General features: G+C 49.9%; 1 protein-coding gene across 1 annotated transcript; it reads left to right on the top strand.

Moving 5' to 3' along the window:
- Positions 1-773: 773 nt before the first annotated feature.
- On the top strand, positions 774-8,571 carry DNAJC16 (DnaJ (Hsp40) homolog, subfamily C, member 16; the record flags this gene model as incomplete). Its single annotated transcript, XM_010081930.1, has 13 exons — positions 774-840; positions 1,744-2,074; positions 2,912-3,096; positions 3,738-3,842; positions 4,433-4,591; positions 4,964-5,094; positions 5,342-5,525; positions 5,700-5,882; positions 6,130-6,206; positions 6,685-6,765; positions 6,869-6,967; positions 7,388-7,558; positions 7,987-8,571. Coding segments are annotated over 13 exons (2,170 nt in total), but the record flags the coding sequence as incomplete, so codon positions are not given.
- Between the last annotated feature and the right edge of the window lie 3,078 nt (positions 8,572-11,649).

Genomic DNA, 11,649 nt, shown 5'->3' with positions numbered 1-11,649 from the left:
CCCCCCTTGCCCGGTGGCATTAGCCCCCAACCCAGCAGCATTAGCCCCCCTACCCAGTGGCATTAGCCCCTGTACCTGCCTGTCTGCACCAGCTGAGGCTCAGCAGCCAGTCAGACGGGCACCAGGTCTTCCTCATGGCCCACGACTCATCCTGAAGCCAAGCAGCCCCCTCCACACTAGCAGCCCATATGTAAACCCTCCTGGAGCCTGGCTGGGGGGGAAAAAGTTCTCCCTGACTCAGCTGGGAGCCTTCAAAGGCCAGGGTCTGTCTGCGTTTGATCAGTGTCCAAGGGCTGCTCAGCCCCCGTGCTGCGGAAAGGAAATGTGTTGGATTCCCAAAGATCATGTTCTTGGCTTTGGTGGTGTGCACAGAGGAGCAGGCTCGAGGCATTGCCTCGGAAAATAGCCTCAGTTGGAGCTTTTAGAGCCGGCGTAGCTTTGTCCGAGAGATCGTTGAGGTATTTTACAGGAAGAAAGGGGTAGATATGTAGGGCAGGAGCTGAGGGATGTGTCGCTGAAACGGGCAGGGACGATACCTGTTCCCTCACCCCAGGCTTGGGCCATTCATGACGGATGGGATGGAGGGACAGGTCTCAGCGCACGTCCCGGTGCTGTGTTTTGGGATGAGGGTTGGGTAGGGAGAGCACATGCCGGTTTAAAATCCACTGCCGCACACCCTGTCCGCGTCCTGCTCGCCTCCAAACACAAGCTGACAGCTCGCTGTGCCCCCCAGGGAACCGCTGACCCCCTTTTCCTCTGGTTCTGCCTCGTAGGCACCCTGACAAAAACAAGGACCCGGGAGCAGAAGACAGATTCATCCAGATCAGCAAGGCCTACGAGGTAACGCGCTCTTCTTTCTAAACTCCTGCTGTTCAGCAATCTTATCGTTCCGCACGCGGCTTTGTGCTTTTTCTGCGTACGTCTGTGCAGGAAAGGAGCTCGACCCTGTGGAGCTGGATACCACTGACCAGAGAAGTTCCTTCTGCTTTCTCGACAGAGAGCTGCTGGCTGGCAGCAGCGTGGCCTCTGTTGCAAATATTTTGCTACTGGTCTGCCCTGTTCTCGCTAAAAAGCCTCAGACGAGGGAGGAGCGGGTATTTTCTGAGCTCCACATGGCTGGACAGCCGTCTTGTCCGTGTCACACACATATATAAGTATTTTGGGGGTGATTTAAGCAATATTAATCACCCCAAGTCTTTAGTCACATCAAATTAATCTTTGCATAAGTAGTTACTTGCACGTCGCTCCTGTGCAGCTCTCAAAATGAGCTGCCCCAGTTTGAGCTGAGCCTGCAGAAGTAAAGCAAATCCTTGTCTCCCAGCCAAAAAATGCAGTTTCTCTGGGGGGCTTCTGGCTGCTCAGTAAAACCTTTGGCGCTTCCTCATGCTCTGGGAAAACCCTCAAAATTCAAGCAGACACTGGCAAAAGCTGCGCTAGAAAAGAGCATTAAAGCTCAGGCAGTGTGATGTTTGGGCTCAAGGAGCAACCGGTGTCAGAAATGGGCGCAGCAGTCTGGATTTAGGTTCCTTCTCTTTGGGCTTTGGCTTTTTTTACCCCAATGAGCCTGGAGATGATGTGATAGTTCCCTTTTCCAGAATATTTATCCCTCCAACACACAGCAAAGGCTGCACATTCCCTTGTAGCCCCTCCTTTTGCAGCTGCAGGTATTTCCTAAGGGATTATTGTCCGGGCAGTTGCCCTTTATGGTTTCAGGCGACAGTTCTTCTATCATCTACTTCCCAGATTCTCTCCAATGAGGAAAAAAGGGCAAACTTTGATCGCTACGGAGATGCCGGGGAAAGCCAGGGCTACTCTCAGCACCATCATCGCCAGTACCACCACTTCCACGAAGGCTTCTATTTTGATGAGTCCTTCTTCAATTTCCCCTTTAATTCGGAGAGGCGCGACACCTCCGATGAGAAGTATTTGCTCCATTTTTCCCACTACGTCAACGAAATTGTGCCAGATAGTTTCAAGAAACCTTACCTCATTAAAATCACCTCGGACTGGTGTTTCAGCTGCATCCACATCGAGCCGGTGTGGAAGGAAGTCGCTCAGGAATTGGAGGTGCTGGGTAAGGACGAGGCCGTTCAGGCTGGGCTGCGGCGACTGCCTTCAGCTTTGGAGGACTGAGTTGAATCCATAAATTTCCTCAGGGATTTATCCTAACGCTTCCTCATGCGTTACTAACGTTGTAATTGATGAGGCTATGTGTTAGAAATGAGGAAAAATCTAGTCCAGTAGATCAGAAGGGCAAGCTGACTTTTCTCCTGTCCGTACGGCTCGTGGCTTAATCCAACGCCGATGACAATAAATTATGGGATGACTGAGGGCTGATCGCAGCACCACGAGTCAGGCCACCAGCGTAAGCACTGTGTTGCTCCTCGTTCTGCACTCAGATGGCTCTGATAAGCAGTGATCCCTGCAGAATATGTCCTGACCTTCCTTAGGGCTGCTACCATGCAGTTGAATTTTGAGAATTATTAAGAACATTTGGGGGCCAAGGAAGTGTTTTATGCTTGCCCCTCCACCCCCAGCTTCCTTCCTTATTTTCCCTGCAGATGTTGTCTGCAGGTGCTTCCAGAAAAACACAAACCCAGCAGACAGCAGGAGACAAAGGCAGTGTAGTTCCTGCTTACTAAAATTTGTCTTCTTGAGGTTTTAACATAGCACATGAAATACCAGTGGACAGAAGGAAAGAGGACAGAGTGTCCTCTCTCTCCCCCTAGATAAAGCTACGAGTTTTAAATACAATTTTCAAGGACTTCAAGAGGAGGAAAGTATGAAGTTATGCGGGACAGTCTCACTAATAACTCTCAAGCAGGGTGCTGGGCAAGGGAACAGGTCTTCAGTTTTCTACTTGGTGTTTTGGATCATCAGTCTTTCACCTGAACCTGCTCTCCTTTTTCAGGAGTGGGAATCGGAGTGGTTCACGCCGGGTACGAAAGGCGCCTCGCCCATCACCTGGGTGCACACAGCACACCGACCATTCTAGGGCTCATTAATGGGAAAATCACCTTCTTCCACAACGCTGTCATTCGGGAAAACCTGCGGCAATTCGTGGAGAACCTGCTGCCGGGGAATCTCGTGGAAAAGGTACACTCTAGTGCGAGCGTCTCCTGTCTGTCTGGGTATTTCTCTCTCCTTAGCTGTTTTGGTGGCTAATCTGTTTAATTCAGCCCCTGAGCTGATCTGTGTCATGAACGTGAGATCTGAGGCTGGGGAAGCGAGGCATTTGGAGAGCTGTTAATTACAGCTGCAAACCCCGGAGCTGCCAGAAGCCATCGCACGATGTGGCTCCATAAATCTTCTGCTTGCAAAAAGGCTCATCCCAGTACTACGCGGTTACACCGGCAACTTTGTGTGCCTGCTGCTCTCCCGTGTGGCTGCCAGAGCTGTCCCAAAGCTAACCCTAGGTTAGGAAACTGGGATTGTGCTCTCCCTGCTGGATTTCACTTCCCTTCTCCTTTCTCAGGGTTTCATCCAGCAAATTAAAGACCACTGACTGATTTATAGGCATTGTTTTTGTCCAGTTTTGACTCAGACCTCTGAAACTGGAGCTGGCAACGCGAGCCCTTTCAGTGTTAGATATAAAACCTCCCACTAGCTGAAAAATTCCTGCATTTTGGCCTTGCTCAGTTATTTTTGGCAGAGTCCTCATTAAGACACCTAATCATACAGCACTGCATGTGTCTAACGGCTCGGAGATTAACCTAATGTGCTGATTCTGTTTAAAGATTACAGATAAAAACTACATCCACTTTCTCTCCAACTGGAAGAAAGAAAACAAGCCCCATGTCCTTCTCTTTGATCATATGCCGGTGGTGCCGTTATTATACAAGGTAACGTGATTTCTATCGCTGCATTGTTGACCTGCTGATAAATCCAGCTGTTGCAAAAGAAAACGGGATATTGCTGAGAGCAGGGGCGGATCGACGCCTCTAAATACTATTGACTGGTTCTAGGAGAGCAAGTTGGTTTGTGTGGGTTGAAAACAGCACGGCCAGCTGACCCACTTCATTAGGAGTTCGTTTCTCTGTCCCAACACAGATGTGCCCTTAGAGGACGCGAAGGTGCGGGGGGGTTTTGGAGGCAGCGACCACAGAGGCGTGTACTAACCCTTACTGGTAACAAGAGATTTTTGTGGCTAGTCTAATTTGGGTTACTGGAAAGCCCATTTCCTAAGAAACCCCTGCTACTGTGCAAAATGTCAGGCTGTAGAATAAAACTGGGGATCCACTGAGGCTCCCTGCACTAAGAGAATGCAAAGTGCAGTTCAGGGAGGGAGAGGAAGGGCTTTCACCTCTCGCAGCGCATGCTCAGTGACATTTAAACAGCAGGAGCTGTTCTCAAAGCAAAGTCACCGCAGGCACTCAGGTGTAAAAATGTTGTTTGCTCTCTAACTTAAACACGGTGCTTTCTGCCCCTCCAGCTGACCGCCTTTGCATACCGCGATTACTTGTCCTTCGGTTACGTGTACGTCGGACTCCGCGGCACCGAAGAGTTGTCCAGTCAGTACAACATCAACGTCTACACTCCCACCATGATGATCTTCAAGGAGCACATCGACAAGCCCGTTGATGTTGTGCAGGTATTGCCCTCTCCCAGAGCGTAGGAGTGCGTGTTGAGGTTTTTCTGACCGAGCCCGCGATGGGAGTTCGGTCGGTAATGCATTTTGGAGTCAAGAGCGTTCGTTCTGAGCAGAAAATGAGGCTTCAGCAGAGGCAGAGTGTGACCATTGGGAGGGAGGAAGCTCAGCAGGCTTCAGCTCTGGTGTCTGACCTTTTGAGGAGGGTGGCTGCAGGTCGCTTCTCAGTCTCAGGGCCTCAAAACATCTCGGGTGATTTCAGCAAGGACCGTGATGGCTGGCAGCCTTCCCCAGGGTTCACATAAGAAGGTCACAACAGCTTTACTCTCCTCATCCTGCCCAGTTCTGACTTCTGCTTTCTTTGTCCCTCACCAGGCACGAGATATGAAGAAGCAGCTGATTGACGACTTCCTTTCCCAGAATAAATTCCTCATGGTGGCCAGACTCACCAACCAGAGGCTGTTCCAGGAGCTGTGTCCCGTGAAGAAGTCGCACCGTCAGCGAAAGTAAGGCTCAGCAGGTGACACATCCCCCTGGTTCTGTTCCCAGAGGCTCTGGGACTGCTCCTAAAGCCTTTTATTTTTATTTTATTCTGAGGGAGAAGGGAGATGACTGCATTAGATTCTCCTGGGTATCCGTGTTGTTTGATACATTTCTGGCTCTTCAGGATCATCCCAGCTAGCAGAAAGGAGTCAGTTATTTCCTCTTGCATCCAGAATGGCTCTTAATCCTCCGTCTCCTTGTGTTGCCTAGGCACTGTGTGGTCTTACTCACCGGAGAAGGCGATAAGTTTGCCAAGGCTTACAAGGCATTTTTGAATTTTGCCGTGGCCAACGCGAAAGACACGCTGAAGTTTGTGCACATCTATAACGATCGGCAGCCGGAATTTGCAGATGCCTTGCTGATGGATGACGAGAAGTATCGGGGAAAATCAGCTGTGAGGGTTCCCTTTTTTTTTCCCCCCTTCTTCTTCCCTTTCTCTTCTGTCATTTTATGTGGGATGCTATACCTTGATCTGACACTTAATTCTGGGCAGTGATTTGAAGCATAACATCTGTCTAAAAAAAAAGTACCATCCTCTCTGAGATCTGTGATGTATTGCCTCATCCAGGTGGTCATTTTGGAGAGACGCAATAACGCAGGAAAGATTGCCTATAAAACCTTGGAGGAGGCCTGGCAAGGCAGCAAAGAGGACAATTTCATCCTCCTGGATCTTCTGGACCAGCTGCGGACAGACCCTGGACTTCTCTCTTCAGAGACTGTCCTGGAAGACCTGAATGACGAACTCGCTCCTGTAAGTGTGTGGCCTTTCCAGCTGCCCAACAACTGCGTTACCTTTTTGAACAGTCCTCTTACGGTCATTCATGGGCATTATTTATATTTTAAAATACCAAGCCAAGACTCTTCGAAGTTTTCTCACTCATGGCAGAGCTCATGGCATGCTCCAAAGCTGATTCAGCCCAGGGTTCTGTTTAAGAGGTGGGAATTCTATCAGGGTCCTGCCTAGTGGTTTTGTCATTTGTTTTCTTCTTTTTAAACAGATGTTCCTTATCCGATGGTTCTACTCCACCCTAGATTACATCTCGGACTGCTGGGACAGTTTGTTCCATAGTAACTGGTATGGATTGGGTGTTAAGAAATCTCCATAGGGAGCGGGATTGCTGTTTTCTTGTTCAGATGCAGAGTAGAACCAGGTTATTACCAGGAAGTGAGAACATATCAAAACACTTAGGTGCCTGGATTCTCTCCAGATTTAGGTGAAGAGCAGTAACACTGCAGTGACGTTCGCGTCTGCCTCGAGTGCTGGGTACTTTGGCCTTGAGGCTGAGTGTGGACATTACGCTCCTGAAAACATGCATCGGTTGTTTTTTACCACTTCCCTGTCACCTTATTTTAAAATGGATCCATTTTTGTCCCCCTCCATTTGGGTGGGAGCAGGACAGGGCTCAACATCTTGGTTGTCTTTAAGATGCCAAGAAAGGAGCCAAGTTTCTGGGGAAACTGCACGGGATTACTTGAGATAGACGGGAACCGAAATCCGAGCAGAAAATGCGCAACTCACAGACTCGATTGCTGTTTGCCAATCTTCCCCTCAGGCGAGAAATGATGCCACTGCTGTCCTTGCTCTTCTCTGCGCTCTTCATTCTCTTTGGCACCATTATTGTGCAGGCTTTCAGGTGAGTGCAAGCCAGAACATCCCAGGGGATCGTACAGTCCGGCCAACAGCACCTCCGTCCAATCTGGCGCCTTAAACACACACGAGATAATCTTCCTTTGCAGCGATCCGAATGATACAAGGAACTCTCCTCCCTCTGAGAAAGCAGAAACCGCCGCAAAGAGCGAGAAGAACGACACAAGCTTCAGCAAAGAGAGTAACAGGTTCCCTCTCTAATTTCTCCAGAAATGTTTTCTGCTGATGTACAGCTTGGGAAGCACATTAGGGGGATGGCAAAGAAGTGCCAGTGTTGCGTAGACACGGCGCAGTCGTTGTGCGGGGCAGTGCAGGCACAGCGCAGCGGGGAAGAGTGGTCCTTAGCCAGGACCTGGGCCAGCAAAGGCTGGGGTGCACAAACTTAATTATTAAGCAATTCCCACTGAGTTTTGCCCAGATGACATCCTCAGGGGAAAGGTAAAGGTCTGACTTGTTGGGAAAGATCCAAGTCTGGTTGTTGCACCGATTAAACTGGGTTTAGCTGCAGGGTGCAGTGTAAGGAGGCAGGGGATGAGTTCACGGCTTCTCCATCCTCAGTCGCTCCTGGTTCTTTGCTCCCCCTTCACTCAGTTTCTGTTTCATTGCAGCAGGATTCCCAAAAAAGGTTTTGTCGAAGTGACTGAGCTAACGGACATCAACTACAACAGCAACTTGGTACGCCTGAGGCCGGGTCACATGAACGTGGTCTTGATCCTGTCCAACGCCACCAAAACCGCCCTCCTCCAGAAGTTTGCCCTGGAAGTCTACACGTTCACAGGGTAGGCAGGGGCCCTCTCCTGGGTTTCTGTGACTGTTTTCACAATGTGTGTAACGCTGCCCTGGTGAAAAGTTAGGAGTGGGGTTGGCTTGACTGCCAGGAGGGAACAGTTCTGACGAGGAAAGCCGCCTCTGCACTCATTAGTGGCAACGAGCCACTAAAAACCGAGCGGCCTTTCCCTGCCATACTCGGTGAAGGTGGCTGGAGAGGGCTGGTGCTGCTGCCGCTTTGGCTGTACCCACATTTCAGTGAATAGAGAGCATGCCAGTGCTGCACGCGAGGTAATTGTCACCCCTGCTTAACTGGGTTAAAAAGGAGCTGTGGTGACAGCTCTGTGCCTGCCCTTGTTACCAACGCTTACCCATCCAGTAGAATCCAGCCTGACTTGGGGGACGTGCTAATCCTGCTTCTCCTCCGCTCTCCCCGCAGGAGCAGCTCTCTTCACTTCTCCTTCCTCAGCCTGGACAAGCACCGAGAATGGCTGGAGTACCTGTTAGAGTTCGCGCAGGATGCGGCCCCCATCCCAAACCAGTACGACAAACATTTCCTCGAGCGCGACTACACGGGTTACGTCCTGGCTCTGAACGGCCACAAGAAATACTTCTGCCTCTTTAAGCCTCACAGATCAGGGGATGAGGGGGGAACCCTGGCATTGTGCGAGGATTACAATTCCTCGCTACACACAGAAGCCAGAGGGAAATCCTCCTGCAGTCCGGGATCTAGCTCCATTAAAAACAAATTACACAAATTGTCCTTTTGGATGGAACGTCTCCTAGAGGGTTCCTTACAGAGGTTCTATATCCCCTCGTGGCCTGCGCTAGACTGAGGGATTTTAAAGAGATTCTAATGGACAAACTTTTTATGAAGATGACAAGGGACAGCTCTTTCCAGGAATAAACAAACACGCACGACAAATGGACCATAGGTTTTAGATGAACTCTCCTAGGGCCGGTGACTAGAAAATATCTCCCCACATCTGGAGCCCGGGAGCGCAGCCAAACGCGCAGAAATTCCCTCCACTGCCTCCTTTGTGTGTTTGGATGCCGTACTACCGAAGAGCCAAGAAGTCTGTTTTTCCCTTCTTGTCCTGCTGCATCTGCTTCCTGAGTCGCCTTTGTTTCATCTCCCATTTTATCTCAGTTGAAGAAAAACCTGTGACTTCTCTGCCACGGTGACTCAGTGCGGAGCAAAGGCGGCCGGTGACGCAGGTGGGGTCGTGGTTCTCTCTCCCCTCCCTGTGTGCTTAGCTCCATGGTGCATGGTGTGACACTGGCAAGACCCTGCAGACCCTCCCGAAATACCGGCTCTCCCTGTGGTAAGTGATGTAGAACGTGGTCAGGAGCATCGCCCCCATAGCAAACGTGTATCTGGGACTGATCTGTGGTGCAGGCTGGAGATGATCTGCGCATTCCATGCTCCTCGTGTCGTAGTTCCACGCACAGCTTCACCGGTTAAACCATAACAGGGGAGGGGAAGGGGTTTTGCACGGCCGTAACTACTGCCAAGGTGTTGAGCCATTTAAATGTCACGTTGATTTTTTTCAGATGCCTTTCTGCTTCTGTCAATTTTAGATGATGTATCCTAGAGCCATAACTTATTAACCATGTCCTCAGATTGTAGGCGTGAGCTGCTAGGAGCCAGTAGATGTGTAAAAGAAACTCTACCTAGCTGCTAGGGAGTTGCTCCAGGCTCCTTTCCAACACCCTTACATCTGTAGTACAAACCAACCTTTCTTTGTATCAAGGAACCTAACTCTTTGAGGATTGTATTCTTGAAATGTTGCCCCAGAAGTGGTGTATCATCAAACCGTCACTTACATGTGAAGCTCCTTTGGGTTCAGGCGTGGGTTTCAGATGCTTGGTTTCAGCCTCTCACCTCTTTTTCTTTTTGCCACAAACTTTTGTTTCTCAAGGTGCAGGCTGCTGCCTTGGTTGTTAGTTTGTGTTGGGGTTTCTTTTTTTTTTTTGGTCTTTTGGAACTCATAGGTCTGTGTGAAGCTAGAATAGCGGTAAAGCGCAGGCTCTGGGTAGCACTTTGCTCTACCCGTGCTCCAACAGCCACTTTCAACACCACGGAGGACAAGGGTGGCCCCCCCAGGAACACAGAGGGAAGGTGAGCAGCTGCTTTCTGCTCCTCAAGCGACAAAGCAAAGCAGGAGCGTCTCTCTTCGTGGCTGGGACTGAAATCCCGTGGGGTTTGTTCTTTCTTTTCACTGCCTTTTGCCCAGGCTGGGACTTGCGTTGCCTCCTCCCCACGTCCCCACAGCACCGAGTCACTGTCAGGCCCCAGTGCTGCCAACGCACGGGGGCTGAGCAGGGTGGCCTCTGCTGCAGGGCTCTGAACCTGACAGTAGAGCGCTCGGTGGAGCACGTGGTGTTAATTATCAGCTCACTCAGCCCTTGCCATCTTCGTTAGCATCTTAATTAGGAATAACTGCCAATCTCTGAGCTAGCTGCTGATCCCATACACAATCCGGGAATTCTCGAGTCATTTTACTGCCTCCGTGACATCACTGCTCACAAACCCTTGGCTTGCTGCATTCCCCCCCACCCCAGGAGCAGGCTGGTGTGCTTCCACCACCGCAGGTATCCCCAACTTCCATGTACTTCCAAATAAAGGCTGCGATGCTACTGCCTGACCCCCTGAGGTTACTTAATTTCAGCTCAGCAGACCCTGAGCTCATGCTGCTGCAGGAAGGAGGCACTAGAGGGAAGGAAAGAAGGAAGGAGAGGTCTCCTCCTTGCCAAAGAGCTCCGAGGTGCCCAGAGACTGCTGAAATAGAGCAGGAGGAGGAACAATACACTGGCCTAAGGCCCGTAGACTTCATTTTCATTTGGCTGGAGCAATCGCCATAGTGCTCTTGTGCTTTTCCTGCAGCTTGCTGTGCAGGATGTGGTTAGAATAGGTTTTAGCAAACATTTGCAAAAGAAAAGAAAAAAAAAAAAAGAAAAAGAAAAAAGTACTCTCTGGGTCTGCTGTCTCTTCAGCTAGTCAGAAACCGGGAGAAAACCCTTGATACATTAAAAAAAAAAAGTGCCTAGCTATGCTATAGCAAGGGGAATTCAGCCCTGCCCCAAAGGCCTTGTGGTCTTCAAAATACAGTTTGTGTGCTACACACCTGCTGGAATCCTTTTTTTTCATTTTCTTTTTAGCTCAGGTAACCCCCCTGCTAGACTGAGTTTTGTTTAAGGCTTGTTGCAGCAGTCTGCCCTTGCCGGCTGTGTCTGGATGGGAGCACAGCTCCGGTTTAGCTCGAACTCTGCCCTCGCTGCTTTAACCACGTCAGACTTGGCTTGTGTAACTGTTTGATGGAAAAAATTATTTCCTGGGCTGAAGCAAACGCCAAACTGTTCTAACCCCCTCGCTCTGTTAGCTTTAGTGTCCGTGGTGGAGCACGGGGTGCTTGCTTTCTTGCAGAAGAGAATGGTTGGAGGCTGCAGCAGGTGCAAGCTGTCACCCCCCTGCAATGATTTTCTAACCTGCCGCCTCCAGGGGTGTTCTGCCCACATCCTATTGTCAGCGAAACGCACTCACGGTTCTGTTCTGCACAGGGCGGTTGGTAAGCCAAAGATGGAGGAAATTCAGTCCTGGTGAAAGCTGACCAAATGCACACCCCTTGGAAGCTGAAGCTAAGGGATACAGGCCCTGAGCATAAAGGTTTTACCAAAATTCCTCCCTGTACCGAAGTGGTGGCTGCCTGCCTCCACTCTCACCGAAAACCTGCCAGGAACTAGCCCGCTAACGCAGCCTGAGACGTAGGACTGAAAACTAGGAACATATTTTGCACTTTTGATACTGGGAGGGGGGAAATTAACTTATTTGGCAAACTTGTCTTTTTTTAAATTTTTGTTTGGTTTTTGTTTTGTTGGGGTTTTTTTTGTTTTTTTTTTTTTTTGTATTTGTGAACAGGCACTGATGTCATTTGGTTTTAAGACGATTATAGATTCGCAACCAAAATAAACTATTTTAATGTGTGATGCAGTGGCTCTGTGTTTCAGTGTACAAACTAACCTCAACCTCCGTGGCAGCTCAGAAATTCCAGGAGCGATGAAACCGCTCCTGCTGTAGGAGATGCCTGGCTATCCCCAGCAG

Source organism: Pterocles gutturalis, unplaced genomic scaffold (genome assembly GCF_000699245.1).
Source record: "Pterocles gutturalis isolate BGI_N339 unplaced genomic scaffold, ASM69924v1 scaffold6344, whole genome shotgun sequence".
NCBI lineage: Eukaryota > Metazoa > Chordata > Aves > Pterocliformes > Pteroclidae > Pterocles > Pterocles gutturalis.
The sequence above is the reverse complement of the archived record's forward strand: the minus strand, read 5'-3'. Positions and strand labels throughout refer to the sequence as shown.